Consider the following 19,702-nt stretch of genomic DNA (forward strand, 5'->3'; position numbering starts at 1 on the left):
TTAATATGATTGTATTTTCTTAAAAAATATCAGGACTTCTGTGCATTTTCACAGCCTCCAGAAATAAGCTAATTACAGTATGTCAGATATAAATCAGGGATCGGTATGTGGGTATTTCCCCTGATGTCAAACCTGACAGCACAGTCTTCATTGAACTATGGATTTAGAGAAGAAACCTCCATAAATATGGTGTTTTCTAATTTTGTCCCTTTTTCTTTTCCTCTTTATTGCGCTCGACAATATTTGTTTTTGAATGTATTTGTTCAGACTTCTTTGCACTTCTTGCAAATATGGTAACATAGATATTAACCCTGTAAAAACCTGGATCGACCTCAGTTGTCTTGTGTTCAGATGCCTTTCACAAACATGTAAACCACTGAAACCAAAACAGATTAGTTTGCCTTATTTTGAAAACTTTTTTTGAAAAAAATAAGGCAATGAGCAGTCTGGCAGGAAAATACCCATAAATCGCATGAAATTAATAAAAGGTGACAAGAGAAATGACTTGAAAAAGAAAAGACAGGAGAAAAAAATGGAAAATTAACAATAACAACAAAAAACAGTATTTGTAATTATTATAAATATGTATTTAAAATTATGTTATTAAAAATTATATTTTTCTATTTTTTATTTTCAGGTCATTTCCTTGTTTTTTTTTGTTTTTTTTTTTAACTTTTCCTTTCTTTTATTTATCTTTATCTTTTCATTATTCCTCTAAAGTTACTGGTTTCCTTCCTCTTGTGTTCTTGAGAGGAATCAGGACAATTTGCAAAGGTTTCAAAGGGTTAAACCCAATACCAAGGATGTAGAATAAATATTTTTAATTCAGAATACAGTATTTTCTTTCTGATTTATTTCACTCTTTTTTAATGAAAGTAGTGAAACATCTATTATCCCTCTCTCGAAGTGAAGACGTTCAGATTCAGCTGCTGAACATGTGTAATTATTGAAGCCTCCTCTGTGTTTATGTGATCAGTAATGAAGTGTGTGTGTCGGTGGGTCTCTGTAAGCCGCCCGTCACATACCAGTCCTCACTCTGAAGCTCATCTGGGAGCATTTTAGAGCTGCTGTGATCTCTGGGGCCGACCATTATCACCAAACCACACGAGCTTTGAGGTGGTTTGGGGCTCCGTTTGATGTGCAGAGGAGAAAGTGAGAGTTTAATGATGATAAATGACGAGGCAGGGTCATTTAAAGTGTGTTGATGTGTTGAAGATCACCTTCTATGGAGGTTTTTGGAGGTTTTCATATCAAGGAGGGGTCATGTGTGGTGTTGCACTTGGTGTTGTGGTTGTTTTGGGCCAAAGGTCGCTGTTTTTGGAAATGCTGAAGGTTAAAGTGTGAGCAATGTTTCTGTCCTTATTCAACGTGGTCAGTTAGTGGAAGACATGAATTTACTATTGATTGACATGTCCCGCTCAGTACAGTTTGGTTTGATTTATGCAAACCGTCTTTACGGACTTTTTCATCATGTCATGATCTGGCAGTTTTAAAGTAGCCTACCACAGCACTGAATCAGTATTAGCATTAGTGATATGCAATATGACCGCGTGATTAATATAATATAAACCAAAAAAATGTAGCATCTGTCTAACATCTTTCTGGCTTTGTACTGATGTCTGGTGCCAGCTGGTTAATACCACAGTGTTCATCATGCTGTTTAAGATTATTTAAAGGAAATAGGTCCTAAGGTTAAAGATTCAGAGAAGCGGCAATCAGAAACGTGTGGTGTTTTATATTTTTTATATTTTACTCTAAACCTTGGGCGTGCTTTTATTTTAATGTACTCTGTTGACGATATCAGGGCTTATTTGCTTTTTTTTAAGCCTCCAACTTCAGAATAAACATCACATGAGATGTCAATCAAGGTCTGTGTCCGTTTTTGGTGGTCCGGTCCGCTGTATGAGCCTAAAACGGTTTTATTAATACAAATCGACATTTGTCATGGTGTCACGCTCTGGCAATTTGTAAAGTAGCCTACCGTGGAGTTAAATCCAACACAAACTGCATTATAAATAAGCACCATTACAGCATGATTAGTATAAAATGATGTTTGTTAACTTACCACAGGAGCAACAAGTGTCCAACAGGTTGTGTTTGATTTATTGCCGAGCTGAGGCGGCTGCCATCGGCAACATGAAAGAGATCAAATTTCAGTACAGGGGAGAGTTTGTTTACTTTCTGGGTTGATGAGAGGATCAGAGTTATTCTCTTCAAAAGATTTAGGTATACTGTACCAGTATGAAAACATTTTGGATTTGAAGCAGACAAAGAGCTGTCCTTACTGGCTGCAGGCGTGAGCTCAATTTTCATCGGACGCCGTGTTTCCATTTATATCTGGCGCTCGCTTTGAAAGCGTAGCAGTAGACAAGGACCAGCTGAGTCATGACTTTAAAATAAAAAATTATTCAGCTCTTCATACACAGAGCTTTAAAGTTACGACTTTTTTTTATTGTGCAAAACAACGAAAATGGAAAAACTCTGCTAGTGTTTTAACATTATGTCATTTTAAGGCAATGTATTCAGGCTCTCTTCTTGGTGTAACATGTTCAAAAATAACTGGAAACGGTGTTATTACAGTTAATGGCATTCCCAACACCTCTTTCATCACACCATAATACGCATAATGCCAGGCTTCACACATAATGATGGTGTACACACTGACAGAGCTGCGTGCAAAATAACCCATCATCCACCCTGTGTCACTGGATGTTTCATGTGACACTTAAAACGGAGCAATAATCTTAATTTATACACACACACACACACACACACACACACACACACACACACACACACACACACACACAGTGAAGCTCTGCGGGTTGTGGACATGCAGGCTGATCATAATGTTGATGCGTGCGGTGGTTTTGAACATCAGATTTGGCTCACGGTGGTTGGATATCACTCGGTCTGTTTTGGCGAACCTGGTGTGTGTGTGTGTGTGTGTGTGTGTGTGTGTGTGTGTGTGTGTGTGTGTGTGTGTGTGTGTGTGTGTGTGTGTTTGGGCTCTTTTTAAAGGGGTTTTCCACTGTTACAGATGTGACCACAGTGACATTGTTGTCATCATTACACACACACACACACACACACACACACACACACACACACACACACACACACACACACACACACAGAGTCAGAGCAGCACATCTCACAGGTATTGTTTCCATTATCGGGCCCCGAACAGACACACCTGCCTTTGACGTCCTCATTGTGTTCATGGTCTCACAGAAACGATGTGTAGCTCTCTGATGCCACGTTATGTAATTTAACACTCATTTCTGCTTTTTCACATGAACCAGGAGCACTGCTTAAAATATGGGAGTATTGTGTGGACTTTTTGGTGTGTTTTAGGCGCTTTTCATTCGTGAACAGCGTATTTTGCGTGCAGAGTGGTACGAGTGTAATATTAATTCTACTATTAATATTTCCTGGTCTGTAATGTTCCTTGTAACAACAGTTTCTTGCCCTTTTCTCGAGAGGATGACAAACATTGGTCCACGGGAGTATAAATATGAATTAATATGTGAGATGCTTTGGCGTTTGTCCTGTAAAGTGTTACAGACTCATGCATTAATGTGTGCTGGCAGTGTCTGAGCGTCCCGCAGAGTGAGTCTCATTTAGGCGTGTCCGAGGGTCATTTAGTAATCAGGCTGTCAGATATGACTGATGGTGACGGGCTGCGTCTGTTGCTTCATATCTGAATCATGGAGGCTGTTAATGGGACTAAACTGTGCTCTTATTATCCCTCTTTACTGGACTTTTGTGTGTTTACTTGAGTTTTCTTTGGCTCAGTTTCTCTAAATTATATTTAGTCTCTTTATGGCTTCTAAAAGTTGAACCGTGTCATTGAATAACTTTTAACGAGGCTTGGTTTTTCACATGAAAGCTGATGATGTAAGACTTTGGAAAACTGGTTTGGGATCATCTGTAGTTTTGTAAAACATTAATCGTATGACATCATGTTTGAGTCAGTGAGTTTTGAAGTATTGAGCCACCTCCACAGGTGTGATTGTACGTGTCGTGTCCTTAATGTACTTTTCCGCTCATTATTAGGTCTGTAAATAAATGCAACAAGTTTGAGCCCCAAACACATTCACATTAGTTTGATTTTAGAAAAAAATAACTTTTTTGGACTATTATTTTGTGCTATAGCACCATGTACGTGTCTATTCATTATTCAGAAAATTCTTAGATTATTTTACATTTTTTTCTAACCTAACAAGTAAAAATCTGATGGGAACTATAACAGTAACGACAACTCCCTCTCTTCATATATAACATAATCAAAAACAGTGCTAATAGAAGATGATATTAGGCCACTACTCAATTTATCAGCTAGCAGGAAGAAAAAATCTAAATAATTTTGATAATATTTTAACCAATTAGATCATTTTTAATAAAAATGACAAAACTCTGGTTTTAGCATCTCAGTGTGAATATTTGCAGATTTTCTGATCTGTTGATGAATAAATGAGTTTTCATGTGTTGATCAGATTCAGATTTTCATTATACACTTTAATACATAAAGAAAAATCAAATTAAGTTTAAAGTTAAGTACAAAACAAGACATTTAAACATGTCAAGATAAGAAGTTTGATTTTAATTTTTCACTTTTTTTTTTTTTTATATTTTAACAATTTATTGAGAAAATAGGGTTGCAACAGGTGAAAATATTGGGTTGTCAACAACAAATTAGATTTTTTAAATACTTATTTTAATAATCCAAACAGTCTTGACCTCCAGCCTCTTAAATGAGAATATTTTCTGTTTTTCTCTGCTTTATTCTGTTGTAAAATAATTATCCTTGTGTTTTAGACTGTTGTTTGAAGATTTCTTCTTCTTTCTGACTTTTTTTGTGGACTAAATGATGAAAAACAGGTTATTACCTTATGAAAACAATCATCTTTGATCCCCGCTGGTGTTCAGCTCTCTGAAAACCACAGGAAGTCTGGCTTATTGTTGGCACCCAAACACACACGCACACACACACACGCACACACACACACACACACACACACACACACACACACACACACACACACACACACACCTTTATTCTTCCCTCCAAGGTCACGGCCCAAGTTTCATAATCTCAGCCCACACATGCTTACTCACTACCCACATAACACACACACACACACACACACACACACACACACACACACACACACACACACACACACCTCTGGGCCTGTTGCTCAATCCTTCAAATTAGTGCAAAGACTTTTTTTCACTGTGTGTGTTTTGCAATCATTTGACTTCAGGAAAAACTGATAATCATGAAGTTTGTGTGTTCAGTGCCTTTTTTGTTTTATTTTTCATAGATTTTTTATCTTTTATGAGGCCGTTTTTCAGTTTAATGAGAACATTTCTCAGCTCGCGGTTTAAACAGCGTAGCTGGACAGCGTCAGGTTTTAAATGTTATATTTATCTCTAAAGCAGCCAAATCACAGGGTTCATACGGTCATTAAAAGTCATGGAATGTGCAAATAGCAAGTTCCAGGCCCTGGACAAATTTTGGAAAACTGATTATACCCTGAAATTGTTTTTGAAATTTCATGGAATTTTGTTTCACAGCCCTGCATAATAACAGGTGTTCAAGAATAGTCCAAAATTTGAAAATCCAACAGTAACCTGTGTTTATAAAGAGGCACAGGCCTTTCATACCCACAGGCCTGCAGGATTTGAAGGAATGTTTTCTTTAAAAATGAACAAAAAGTAAAAAATAAATAAAGAGATAAAATTAAATTTAAAAAGAAATCGCTTTTTTTGGAGAACACCAATCACCAAAATTAGTCAAAATAAAACAAAATGTAAAAAAAAAAAGTGAAAAAACTTTTCTTCAGAAGTCGTCAAAATTTTCTCTTCCTTCCTCATATATCATCACATTTTCCTCCCTTTTTTCCTCCTCTTTTTTCTAACTGTGCGTATCCTCCTCCTCGTCTTCCTTCTTTCACCTCCTCTTCGCTGCTGTTGGTGAAGGTCTCTACAGAGGACCACCCAGACCTCCTCGTGGTCTCCTCTCAGACTCCTGAACCGTAACTGTGTGTGTTTTCGTCGTGCTGTGCTCTCAGAGACGGCCCTGCAGGCTGATGTCAGTTTAAACTTCGGTTTACATCACGGTGTCGAGGTCGGCTTCTTGTCTCTGCGGTGCAGCGAGTTTAGTCTGCAGGTTTCACTTCTTTGTTTGCAAAGACAAAAGCATCATTTTTCTCCTTTCTTCTCTTTTAAAGAAAAGGCTGACTGTTTTTAAAGTTACATCACTAACTCTCGCGTTCCTCACTCGCCGTCACAAACTCTGTGATCATCTGCGGCTGCTTTAACTGAGGTTCCCAAAAACAGCCAGAAGAAAATCGGGGATGCAGCGTTTGTCAGTTATGCCCCAAAGATCAGAGAAGCCACCTATTAAAAGAAAACTAAAAACATATCTCTTCACTTTAGCCTTTAACTAGGGTGAAATGTTGTATTTGCCTTGATTTTATGCATTTTATACACTATTTTTAGCTTTATTTGAATAAATATTATCTTAGTGAGTTTTATTTTCTGTCCTATGTTATGCATTTTGTGCATTTTATTTTTATCCTTATTTTTATCTTACATTTACTAGTTTTATCAAGTGGTTTTTAACCATGTGAAGATGCCTTCTATTCTGATTTTATTTTTACATGCAGGTTTTATTATGTCTTTGCACCTGATGTGTGTAAATTCTTTGTAAAGCACGTTGGGCTGCATTTCCTGTGTGAACATATTAGCAAACGGATTATGGTGATTTATGGGGAACTTAAACACTGAATTGATTCTTACAAACAAGACACGTTGATCAAATTCTGCGCAAATATTTAAATTTTATGAACTGTGCCTATTTTTACAATAAACCATCGGCCAAATTTTGGTGCTCCAACTTCAAATAACATGACGGAGACAAATTTAAAAAACACAGGTATGTTTTTCAGCCTTGAGGTCGTCCAGGTGCACATGACACCAATAGACAGCTGTGTTTTAGTTAATCTAGTATTTGGCGCTGAAACACGGCTGCATCGTCTCTGCTGCTGAGCGTCCATTAACTCAGGAATGTCCACCTCAGAGGACAAGTGTTTCTGTCTATTATCCGAGGATTGTCTTATAGAGGAAAGGTGTGAGCGCGTCCACTTGTTTCTGCACATTAATGTGGCGTTATACGTGCAGGGGAGCGTACCCGTCAGTGCAGGAATGCTGGGAGGAAAGGTGTGGTCGATCTCGACTTCCCCCCGCGGACTCAACAGGAAGTAACAGAGAGGGAGGGAGGGAGTAATGGACACTAGGTATATACAGAAGGAAAAAGAGACCAAAAATGAGCTTATGTTCTGATTTCAACCAAAGTTTGAGAATTATTGTCATAATATTTGATAAAGAAAGTTACATGAACAAAGTTATTTTGTTTTAGATCACAGTTTGATAAATTCAGTGATATATCAGTCTCAGAAATGTATCTCAATTGTCTGTATAATAGTAAGTACCAAATAAGATTAAAAAAAGACAAAAAAAAATGTAAAGACCTTTTCAGTAAAATATCAGACGTGAAAACAAAGCATTAACAAAAATATTTTTCATAATAAAATAATGGATAGAAAGAATAGATTTTCACGTCAGACTGGGAGAGGACCTTCATGCACTTCTCGTAAATATATTATCTCTACCGAATCTACGAGTTTTGAGCACATGAACGGTCCTTCAAAGTCGAAATTACGAGTGGAAAATTGGGAAATTTCGATGATACCGGAGTTACTGAGTTGTGACGTTAGCGTGACATTTCAGGGCAGAAAGCATGTAAACAGCGTCAATAATTGGCCGTAAAAATGATGCATTTGTTTATTTTGTTCCGAGTAGCTACCATTTACTTTCAGTAGTGTCACATTTTAGTATCTGCATCCGTTATCTGCAGCGAGCGAGCAAACTGAAGTCTGCAGCAGCCGGGCCACAATACTGACACCGGTAACGTTCATTTCGATTTATTAATCACAGAGTAGATAATTAACGCTGATTAAGCGTGGTCTGTGTCTGAAACATCACCTCCACGCCTGTAGCAGCGGCGCCGTGTTAACAGGTCAGAGCAGACACGCCGCCTGCCAAAATACGTGCAGGACCGTGCTGTTGACAATGCAGGAGCTGCACGCCTTCATCAATGAGATGAAGTAATCACAGAGCATGTAATTAATTGGATTATGTTTTTAATTGCTTGACAGTCATAATTATTTTAGAACACGACTTGATGTCATAAATGCATAAATATGTTTGGTCAGAAACTTTTTTATTAATTCACGTATTAAATATCAGTTTTTGAGCTCATGTAAAGTGCAATATTGCATTAATGTTGACCATGTAGAATGACCTACATTAAATACAAAAATAAATAAAACTATAGAATATAGAATATAAAAGATATAAAAATATGAATAAAGTGATTAAAATCTTATTTAAATGCTTTAAAAAGCAGCCCATCTCCGTTGTAGCTTCCACGTTCTCACTTTAGCACCTCAAAGCTCAGAAAACACGACCTTTTGACATCACATGAACGCAGCAAAATAACGAGCAAAAACTCTGCTGTTAATATTTAAATGAAACGTCCTTTACTTTGGTCACTTTAAACACACGGGACATCGCTCAGAGGAAGCAAACGCAGAGACACAAATGTCTTTATTGTCCTTTAAAATGTAGGTTAGATGTAGTCAGCACAGACAAACCACCGTGTGTTTAGTCTACACACAAACACACACACACACACACACACACACACCGTCCGCAGCTTCAGGGTGTATTTAGCCGAGCTTGGCGTGTTTTGTCTGCACACACACACACACACTCACACACACACACACACACACACACGGTGATGTCATGTATTTACAGACAGTGGATGCAGGCGAGTGTGACGGTGTTTGACAAAGGCAGGAATGCTGCAGGTGTGTTTGATAAAAGTCTGAAGAAAGAAAACGCTGTTTCGGTCTCACACACACACGCAGACTAAACTTAAAACTCCAGCGTTTTTTTCTGAACGGAGACGAAGATCAAACTTTATCTCTGAGCTCGTCTTTTTCTGTCGTCACTTTTTATTCTCTGTTCTGCTTTTTCCAGAGTTTCCCAGCAGCTCTGGTTTTAACGCCGAGTCTCTTCTGCTTTTAATGCTCGTCGTCTTCACACAACAAGTGCAGTATGGAGATATGACATTTAATTAATCCTTAAATATTCAGTCAAATGTCTATACTTCTTTATTTCTTCCCAGTCGACTTTGAAGGCATCAAAGTTTACCTCTAAAAGCAACATGTTTGCACTGCCAGTACCTGCAGTGGCACCAGTAATAAAGGCTTTTATTCAACAGCATAAAACATGTTTCATTACATGATGATAGTGAAAAAATGCTTTTCAGTCGAGCAGCATGCTGCAGTTTAACCCTTTGAAACCTGGAATGCCATCACTTTTCTTTCTCTGCTTTCAGACTCCTTGAACAAGTATTTAATAATAATAATAATAATAATAATGATAAAATGTTAAAATGTAAAATGCAAAGTGTTGTGATTATTGTCAAAAACTTGAGCAACTTGATAAGAAATGTTCCACAAATTGAAATAATTTTTTTGATTTGCAAAATTATTTTTTAATTTTTTTAAATTGTGTTCCAAAATTATTATAATTTTTAAAGAACTTTTACAGGTCATTTTAAACTTTTTTTTAATCAAATTCTTTAGCTTTTTTGAGGTATTTTTTTGCTAATTTCTTGATCATTTGTGTGCTATTTATTCTGCTGTTGCTCTTTGCCTTCTTCCCAGGAAATGTTCAACAAAGTGCAAGAAATTAGTAGATTTAGAAAATTATTATGTATAGCCTGTATTATTATATAATTATTAATCTTTAAGGTAATTTTCTTGTATTTTTTTTTTTTAATCCTGATAATTTTTGGGTCGATTCCTTTTTAAGTTGCTCGTTGGTGTCTTTCCGGGGTTATGAAGGACGTCAGGTCAATTCTCTCAGGTTCCAAAGGGTTAACCGAGTTATTTTGTGTGTTTTTGTTGCACATCGGCATCTTGAATCCTCGCTGTTATTTTGAAAAAAAGCTGCTGTCTTTGTCCTCTCCTGCTGTCCTCCCCTGCTGTCCTCCCCTGCTGTCCTCCCCTGCTGTCCTCCCCTGCTGTCCTCCCGTCAGTCCGCTGTCTGTCTTCAGCCTCAGTGGGAGGATCGCTCTGCTCTTAAATGGGACCATGACCTCATTGTGTTGTAGCTGCGCCGTGCTCTGCTTCTCCTGTTTGTTTGGATTTGGTGGCTCTCGCCCTCCCAGTTCCTCTTAACCCTCTCTGTCCTGGACGTTGCTCAGCTTTAACTGGACACACTGGTTTACACGCCCACAGAGGCTGCAGGGCTGTTTTCAGGCGGCTGACATCACTGTGGGTCACTTTTAGGAGGAAATGTTTGAGGGTTTGGCTCAAATTAAAACTCAGTGGAGTGTTTCAGTGTCCATGATGGACAAAGAGTTGATTCTGTTAGGAGTCGACAGATTATCGGCCTGGACGATTATTGGTGCCGATATTTAACATTTTGCCGATTATCTGCATCAGAGTTTTATTTTAATGATCGCAGATAAAATTCATTAATTAAAAAGTGCAAAAAAAAGATTTTTGTTTTTTTAAATTTTATTTAAATTTTCAGTCGACTTTTTTAAAGAAAGTTTTCGTGAATTTTAACTGTATGTGATGTTTTAGTTTTGATTAAACAAAATCCAAATATCGGTTTTTTTTTTCTCATTAACTACTAATAATCGGTATTAGTATCGACCCCTCGTTTCTTTACCCTGACAAAGACTTTTGGAGTAATATTTGAGCCCTGTAATTGTTTTTTATTTGGCATAAAATCACCAGAATTAGAAATTAAGAAAACATCAGCTGCAAAAAAAATAAATAAATAAAATTACAGAATAATAAAATAAATTATAATAATAATAATAAAACTTCTTCAGCATCATTTATCATGTCAGTATTTTTATTTAATTTTTTTGTCTTCAGTTCTGTGTCCTCCGTCTGTCTCTGAATGTGCGGTGGCAGTTAAGCTGCTTACCCGTCACTTCCTGGTGAAAATAAGCTTTGACTCGTCTGACCCGGCAGCTGATTAACGTGACTGAATGTGACTGAATGTGGGAAAAGGTCAAACTTAACGCCGCCGCAGACAAACGGACATTTTTATAAATGAATCAGAGACTCTGATGTCCTCAGATTGACGGTGTGTTAGTGATATCTGTGTCTCTGTGGCTGAGGCAGATGTGTTGTGGTCCTCTGTCTCTGTGTCCTCGCTTTAATCCTGATGAGTCAGTGTCTCCGTCAGGTGGACGGACAGGTCAGCGCCACGAAGAGTTTGATGCGTGCAGCAGAATCGGATCAAGATAATAAATAAGAGAGATTTCTGGAAACTGATTGAGTTTTTAATGAATTTGTAGTTTTTATTCTGTGCCAAATTATTTTACCTCCATAATCTATTAAATTAGTATAATATTAAACGATTTTTAATCTATGAATGAATCATAAATTAATGATAATACTATTAAATTATTTTCTTTAAGTATGTGCATAAATATACATATCCCAGGCTGTGATAATAAAAAAATCTACTATATTAAAAATATAGATAAAAAAAATAATTCATTATTAGTTTTCCGTCAGTCAGCATTTATTAAATGTTAAATCAACGTATTGTTTCTGCGCTCATTTAGACAACGAGACACTTAAACTAATATCCACATATTTACGGATGCTGAATGAAACCTAATGACCCTGGTGTAATTTTCCAGCAGAATATGATGGAAAACGGGAATAAAAAGACGTTTTTTTATAATCTACATTGAAAATCCAGTTTAGACGGCTGATATCAGCAGATTTGTATTCTGTGTTTGCAGCTGCTGCTGCGGGATCATCAGGTTCTCTTTAAATCGAATGTAAACGTGATGAACAACAGGTTTAATGCTGCGAGTAACTCACTTAAGATCACACACAGACTGGTGTTACACTGTTAGAGGCTCTCTGAGCTGCAGTGTGTGTGTGTGTGTGTGTGTGTGTGTGTTTTCAGTGTTTGCACATGCTGTATTGGCAACTTGTCTTTCCTTTGAGCAGTGTGTGTCTTCCTTATAAGGGTGTATGTGCCTTCAAAGCCTCCCTGGATTCTACAGTGTGTGTTTTTGTGAGTGTGTGTGTTTTGTGAGTGTGTGTGTGTGTGTGTGTGTGTGTGTGTGTGTGTGTGTGTGTGTGTGTGTGTGTGTGTGTGTGTGGTTTTTAATAGTCGTAGAGCAGGGCTGCACTATGCCCATGTAAGCACACACACTACAGCGGAGTATTAAAGTGGCTCTGAAGTCTCTGCGTTGGCACTCACAGACAGAAGATATGAAACATCAGGAGACACTTCAGAGTTTTTACGTCCGTTTTAAACATCTGGAATTGGTTGTTTTATGTCTTAAAAACCTTGTCGAGGATGCATGCAGCTTTCACCACGCTGGAAACTGTTCATTTTTTGTCTTGACGACACAACAAAACTGGAGTTAGTCAAAAGAGAGCTCACAAGTAAACTGATAAAAACAAATGCTTTAGGCCCGATCAGGCCGAGCGAAAAAGGCAGTGTGGCTCCTGTTTTGCAGTTCAGTGCACTCGAGAGGGTGACATGGTGATTTTTACTCCTGTCCAAACAACAAAATAAAAAAACCTTCCTGTCCCATCCTGCAGAAAATAAACAAACAAAATAAAAAAACCTTCCTGTCCCGCCCCCACCAAAAAAAGAAACTGTCCCAACCCACTCCTGCAAAAAAAAGGCTCCACAAAACCAATGATTTCACATTTTTGTATTTAAAAATAAGTGTATATTCTGTAGTTTATGCACACACGAGGATAAGAAAGGCTCAGATGGTGAGAAAATATGGATAGTTTAATATTTCATATAAAAAAAATTAAATTAAATTAAATTAAATTTAATATAAAAAAAACTTCCCAAAAACACTTTGTTTTTTCAGAGATGTTTTGACAAAGAAGTCAAATGAAATTCTTTGAGATAATGTGTCAAAACAAGGAGTGTAGATGCTGAACGCAGCAAGCAGATCAGCTTTGTAAAACAGACAGATTATCGACAGTAATTTTATTATCGGCAGAAAAATCTGATAAATTATTATCAGCCTCATTAATCGTGCATTCCTAAAAAAAAACAAAAAAAAAAAAAAAAAACTAGATCACTGTCCTGATGGTCACACGGTCAGCGTTTGGATCTTTTACTTTCCACAGATTCATTTTAATCGGTCAATTCAAGTTTACTCCAAAAGCGTCGCAGGTTTGAAGTCATTCAAAGTAATTTCTTGACTGTTTTTTGTAGCATGGCAGTCAGGGTGAGCCCTTTATGGTTGCGTATATGTCAGTTTTTCCTAAAAACCAGCAGCGGCTGGCCGAAAACATTTTAATGGGCTCTGAGGTCAGAGGACGGGCTCTTCACGACTGATTATGGAACATATTTGGCTTTGTCATGTGACCTAAATTACAGTTTTACATGTGTTTGTGCTGCTGTAAAACAATAAATATAAGTGGGGTTGGACTGAGTGTGTTTGACCTTGTGTCACTCATGTTTCTGGTAGTTAACCCCTTGAAACCTGGAAACATTGGTGTGTTTTCTGTCAAAAACATGACAAGTAAGTAATGAGCAACATCAGGAAAAAAAAGACCAAAAAATTAGTAAGAAATTAGTGAAACGTACAAGAAAATTAGCGCAAAATACAAACAACCCAAACAAAGCTGAAAAAACTGCTTAAAAATTACAACAGTTCTGTAAAATAATTTCAAATATTTAATAGAAATAATTATATATATATATATATATTTCCCTGTACATTTTTCCTTTGCTTTTTAAAATATATCTAAAAAAATGACTGGTTTGTTATTAGATTTTTTCGCTAAGGTGCCCATCGCCTGTTCTCCATATTTTTTTAAGAAATCAGACTTTGCTGAGTGCAGAAAGGATTAAATACTCATTAAAGGCGTCTAAATGCAGCTCAAGAAAAGTGACGCTGATGCAGGTTTCAAAGGGTTAAAGCTCACGTGTAGATGTTCGTCTCTGTGCTGATCACGTGTGTCCGTCTGTCGTCTTTATCTGAGACGCTCTCTATCGGCTTGACCTCTGCTTCGACCTTCTCCACCCTCTGCGGTTATTTATAGCGCACCGTCGACTGCTGACTGTAGCTCTGTGAATCCTCTCGTGCAGCTGAAATGACGAGTTTGTGCGTACACGCTGCAAAAAACTCAAACTGTACTCACTATTCAAGTCCACGTGGCCTCTACTCTGTTAACCCTTTGAAACCTGAGCCAATAGGCTTCTCTCAAAAACATGGAAAGGAGGCAATGAGCAACAAATAAAGAAAAAGCCCAAAAATTAGCAAGAAATTAGTAAAAGGTGCAAGAAAAAAATTGTCTGAAAATTAGTTTATAAAAAAAAAAAAAAAAAAAAAAGAAAAAAATTGACATGGAAAAAAAAACATGGAAATGACCTGGACAATGTACTTTAAAAATTCTAATAATTTTGTAACATCATTTTAAATATTTAGCTACGATAATTTTCTACTTTTTCCCTAACTTTTTCCCCCTAGACATTTCCCCCCTTTGTTAAAAATGTTTTTCTAAATTTGAAAAAAAACCCAGAAATGATCTAGAAAAAAAACAACACAAAAATGACCCAGAAAATGTGCTTAAAATTATAACAATTTTGTTATATAATTTTAAATATTTAGTTATATGTATAATTTTTCCTAACTTTTCTCAGTTTTTCCCCTAGACACTTTTTCTAAATCTTCTTTCTTTCAATTTGTTAAACGTGTATTTCAAAAACACGGGAAGAAGTCAGTGAGCAGTGAAAGAGGACATGACCCCAGAATTAACAAGAAATAAGTAAAAAATTAAATTACCTGAGAAATTGTCAAATTTTCTAAATCTACTAATTTCTTGCAATTTGTGGAGCATTTCTTACCAAGTTGCTCATTGCTTTTTTCTGATGTTTTTCAAAAGAAATCAAATCAATGTGCTAAAAGGGTTAAATACTTGTGAAAGGCGTGTGAATGCAGCATCAGGAAAATGATGTTGCTCTTAAACTATTGACTATTTTAGCCATTTCTGTTTTACACTGTGTAGTTTCCTGCAGGATATAACTAGTTTTTATCTAATATTAGAAGTCAGTCACGCAGCATGGGACCCCGGCTGATTAGAGATGCGTTTCTGTCATGTGTTGCCCCTCCAGCACAGAGTGTCTTTTCACATGTTGAAAGATGATTTTAGGGAAAAAAGGAGGAAATAAACTGGCGGCTAATACAGCTTTGCTGCTTTGGTTAAAGGTTTATTTTCCAACGACGACTTGGCAGAAAAGTGAGAATTGTATGTTTTGTTTTATTCTCTGTGCTTTTATTAAGTCATCTCCTCCCTCATGTAAGTGTGCTGGGTCACATGAAAAACACCACAATAAAAAAAGGACAATTATACCCATTTAGGATTCACAGGGTTAACAGTGGCAGAGAGACATCTGAGACTTGGTTTCACTTGAACAATTTTTCCTTTATGAATATTTTTTACACCTGTCTACAGAGGCACCGTTGAAGGGTGTTTCATTACTGACAGCTGCTTCACTGTCGTTCTTTTGCATATGATGATAAAGAAAATCTGCACAGTTTGCTCAAAACACGACTTTCGGATAAAGATGACCTCGACTCGTGCACGTGTCCCGGGGTTATCGTCCTGATGCAGCCTGTGTTGTTTTGATGATGTGAGCTGACTTGTGACTCACTTGTTGTGTTTCCTTTCATTCTCCCCGTGTCTCTCGTCAGGATGTGGAGAAGGAGAGAGAGCTGCGCACAGAGTTCAGCCGCGAGGAAATCAGGCAGAAGATCGAGCAGTACAACACGCTGACCAAAGACCACCTTAAAATGACCCTCGTGAGTTAAACGCACACACACACACACACACACACACACACACAGGCTGAGTCAGTGAGTTAGCCCCCTCCAGCGTGCTAACATGTCCGACAGCCGGCCCTAGTGTGCGGACATGTCCAACAGCTCCAGCGTGGACATGTCCAACAGCTCCAGCGTGGACATGTCCAACAGCTCCAGCGTGGACATGTCCAACAGCTCCAGCGTGGACATGTCCAACAGCTCCAGCGTGGACATGTCCAACAGCTCCAGCGTGGACATGTCCAACAGCTCCAGCGTGGACATGTCCAACAGCTCCAGCGTGGACATGTCCAACAGCTCCAGCGTGGACATGTCCAACAGCTCCAGCGTGGACATGTCCGATCGTCCGCTCCGACTAGAGCAGTTTTACAAACTGTCTCACTCCTGTGGTGTTTTCCAACAAACTTCCTGAGTAAAATGATTAACAGCACAGAAGTTTGACAGAAGCTGAAGTCAGAGTCCTGCAGTCAGGAGAGGTCGGCCTATTATCAGCACAATGTGCTTCAATTTACCTGAAGTTTGTTTAAGACGGAGCTTTTCATTTCTATATAATGCTGGAAAGTTTAATAAATAATAATAATTCATATGTTTATTACACTCCAACACACCATGGTCACATGACACTGTGTCAGTGAACTATGAGGGCAAAAAACAAACCACAAAAAAATCCTTCTTTAATCTTTAGAAATCAAGATATGTACACTATGTACAGAGAACAAAAAAAGCCAAAAAGATTAAAAAAAGAGCAATAAAAAAGAAAAAAAGTGCAAATAAGTGTGCAAAAAGTGAAGACGGCTGTGCAAACACAGCAATGTGCAGAACTGAGAGCAGATGTGCAACAGAGACGATGATCAGTGAGTCCAGTGCAGATGGTGAGTTCACCTGCCGCACAGACGGGAGCTGTTGAAGAGTCTTTTTGGAGGAATGATTGTTTGAACCGCTCTTTGTGACAGCGGAGCTGAACGAGTCTGAATAAATGAACTGACTTTCTGCCCCGCTGTAAGAGCAGAATATGTAAATATACATATGTGACTGCAGAGAGGTCCAGACATGCAGGGTCCTGCAGGCTGTTGGTGTCGACGTGAAGGTGTGCTGCTGCCTTCCTGCAGCGCGCAGCATTCCTCAGCAGTCACATCACCGAGCGCTGATGTTATTCCTGCTATTGTTCTCCCCACACTGTTTCTGCTGGCAGCCTGAAAGGTGTCTGACATTTTACTCTAAACCACCGCACACTGTAACGCCAGTAAAAAAGACGGATTTTAGGTAAAGCATAGCTTTGTATTGTCGAATATCTACCAGTTAAGAATGCTTTGGTATCTTAAAGTTGATTGTATACTATAAAAAAGGGGATTTTCTTGTGGTTATTAACCCTGTTTGGTGCGTTTAAGGTGCTTTTCACTATTCCTGTTGTGATAACTGTGTGTGTGTTGATGCATGTGTCCTAAATGTGGTCCAGATTGTGTATTTGAGTGTAATCAGTGAATTTGCAGCTCAGCTCCTACAATAAGTCTAAAATACACTGTGGAAACTAAATAGTTACATTCAGACTGTTCAGGTCCAAAAATGCTCCATTGAAACCCATTCAAACTGACATTTTTGATGAAAGTAGAAAATCATATTAATGTGTATTTTTTTAAAGCTTGATTTTGAAAAGTGTATTTTTCATGCAGAGCAATATGATTGTGAGTATCTGACACTGCATAAAAAATAATTATATACAAAAAAAGTGTCTGCTAATCACTGACATATCCAAAATAATTAATTTTAAATTCATTTAATCTAAAAACAGAGTGGCATCATGACAAAAAAATTCTGAAAATTAATGAATATTTATTATTATTAGGGCTGATGGTGGTTAAAAAAATAAACTCAATGAAAGTAGAAAATAATCTTAATGTAAAATATTTTTTAAAGCTTAATTTTGAGAAGTGCGTTTTATGTGCAGAGTGATAAGTGTGTGTAATATTAAAGCGGGCCCTGAGGGGTTAAAAGCTTGTCTTTTCATACTGATACATACACACACACACACACACACACACATACACACACACACACACACAGACATACATGTGCACGCAGAGTCCTCCGTACGGAGTAATGAGATTAAGATGCTCTTCCTCCGTCTGAGGCCATCTGTGCTGCAGGACTCACTGGGCTTACTGGGGGAACTGGACTCTGCTGGAGACGTCATATTACACACACTGTGTACAAGTACACCAAGTGATTTTGATGGTAACCGTTTTCACATTTAATACCTATTTTAATGCATTTTATTTACATATACTTACAACTATTTTTATCGTCGATGAATTAAGTCATAATGTATTTTTTGAAGCGAAAGCATCGAGTTTATAACTTCTTTTCTTTCTCATGTCTGAACATCTTTTAATATTTTAACTGGGACTACAGAGTTTATAACCAGAATTTCTCACTATTTTCTCTCAGTTAAAGACAAAATGTAGAAAATGTGATAGATGATAACAAAAGAAAAGTTTATTGTCCATCATTATACTTTGTGCCATATTGTAATTTACTGAAATATGATATATTTTTAAGCGTGTATGTGTTTGTGAAGCGCTTTGTAAAGAAAAACCTTTCTTACTTACTTACATCTTTTTTCAAACAGGTGGAGAGCAGAAATAAAGAAAGACGTGCAAAAATCATTATTTTAATGTGACATTTTGGTAATAGACCTTCATCAGGCAAAAACAGTGTTGCATTAAAATAATGATTTATGCAACGTGTAATGTTCTTTTAGTCACTTTTTGTCCCTCTGCAGAAGCATCTAACACAACATAAAAAAACGAGGATATATTTACATTATAATAAATCAATTACAGAAATAACTTATTGAAAATACAGCATATCATAAACGGAAATTGTCATTATCAAAACTGCATAAATATTTCAAATTTTCTTTTGTGGTGAGAAAAGAGTAAAGTTTTGCCAAAGCAGGTTGTAAACATCATGTTGCACAATGAAAGTATAATATTTTGGAATATTTTAAGGAAAGCAGCACGTGTAGAGCACATTATGACGTGTAACCCTGTTCTCCGTCTCTCAGGGTCCCACTGGTGTGTATACTGGTTTCATTAAGGTCCAGATGGATCTGAGGAGGCCGGTGACGGTGCGGGGGGGGCAGAGAGGAGCAGGAGGAGCTCTGGTGCAGGAGGCTTTCTATCTGCCCCGAGGAGTCACCAACACGCTGCACATCAGCTCCAATAACACGGTCAAACAGGTGGCTAACACACACACACACACACACACACACTCGCTCACTCACTCACTCACTCACTCACTCACTCACTCACTCACTCATGCACGCACACACACACACACACACACGCGTCACCACAGCTTCATTAGTCTGCTGACAGGCGGGTTGGAGTCGGATGATGTTGAAGTTTATTAAAAACTCGATTAACTTCAGTCAGTTTTTCTGACGTTTTGATGAAGCCGAACTGATTTAATATTTCAGTATCAAACGTATAAACGTTTCTGATGTTGTGGTGGGCGTCTGTCGAAGCTTTAACGTGAGTTTATTTACAGTATTTATCCGCAGCGAAAGACGCAGGGCTGATATTAACTGAAATTGCGAATTTAAAATACGCCCAATAAGAAACGTATGACTGCAAGTCTACAAATGAAGATGGATGTTTTTGCTCAAAGGTGGAACTGTGTTTTAACATAGAACATTTGTCTTTTTGTACAAATGTT

The 19,702-nt window shown here is 37.6% G+C and overlaps 1 protein-coding gene across 1 annotated transcript in view; it reads left to right on the forward strand.

Annotated features, from left to right (window-relative positions):
• The window catches only part of rassf3 (Ras association domain family member 3), a 74,378-nt gene that overhangs the window by 44,249 nt on the left and 10,427 nt on the right, over positions 1-19,702 (forward strand). The window contains exons 3-4 of the mRNA XM_088072595.1: positions 15,860-15,967; positions 19,050-19,223. Coding sequence (XP_087928721.1) covers positions 15,860-15,967; positions 19,050-19,223 — 282 coding nt within the window. The remainder of the gene's footprint in view (positions 1-15,859; positions 15,968-19,049; positions 19,224-19,702) is intronic.

The sequence above is a fragment of the Plectropomus leopardus genome, chromosome 22 (genome assembly GCF_026936395.1).
Source record: "Plectropomus leopardus strain MGB_pleo_1.0 chromosome 22, ASM2693639v1, whole genome shotgun sequence".
Taxonomy (NCBI): Eukaryota; Metazoa; Chordata; class Actinopteri; order Perciformes; family Serranidae; genus Plectropomus; species Plectropomus leopardus.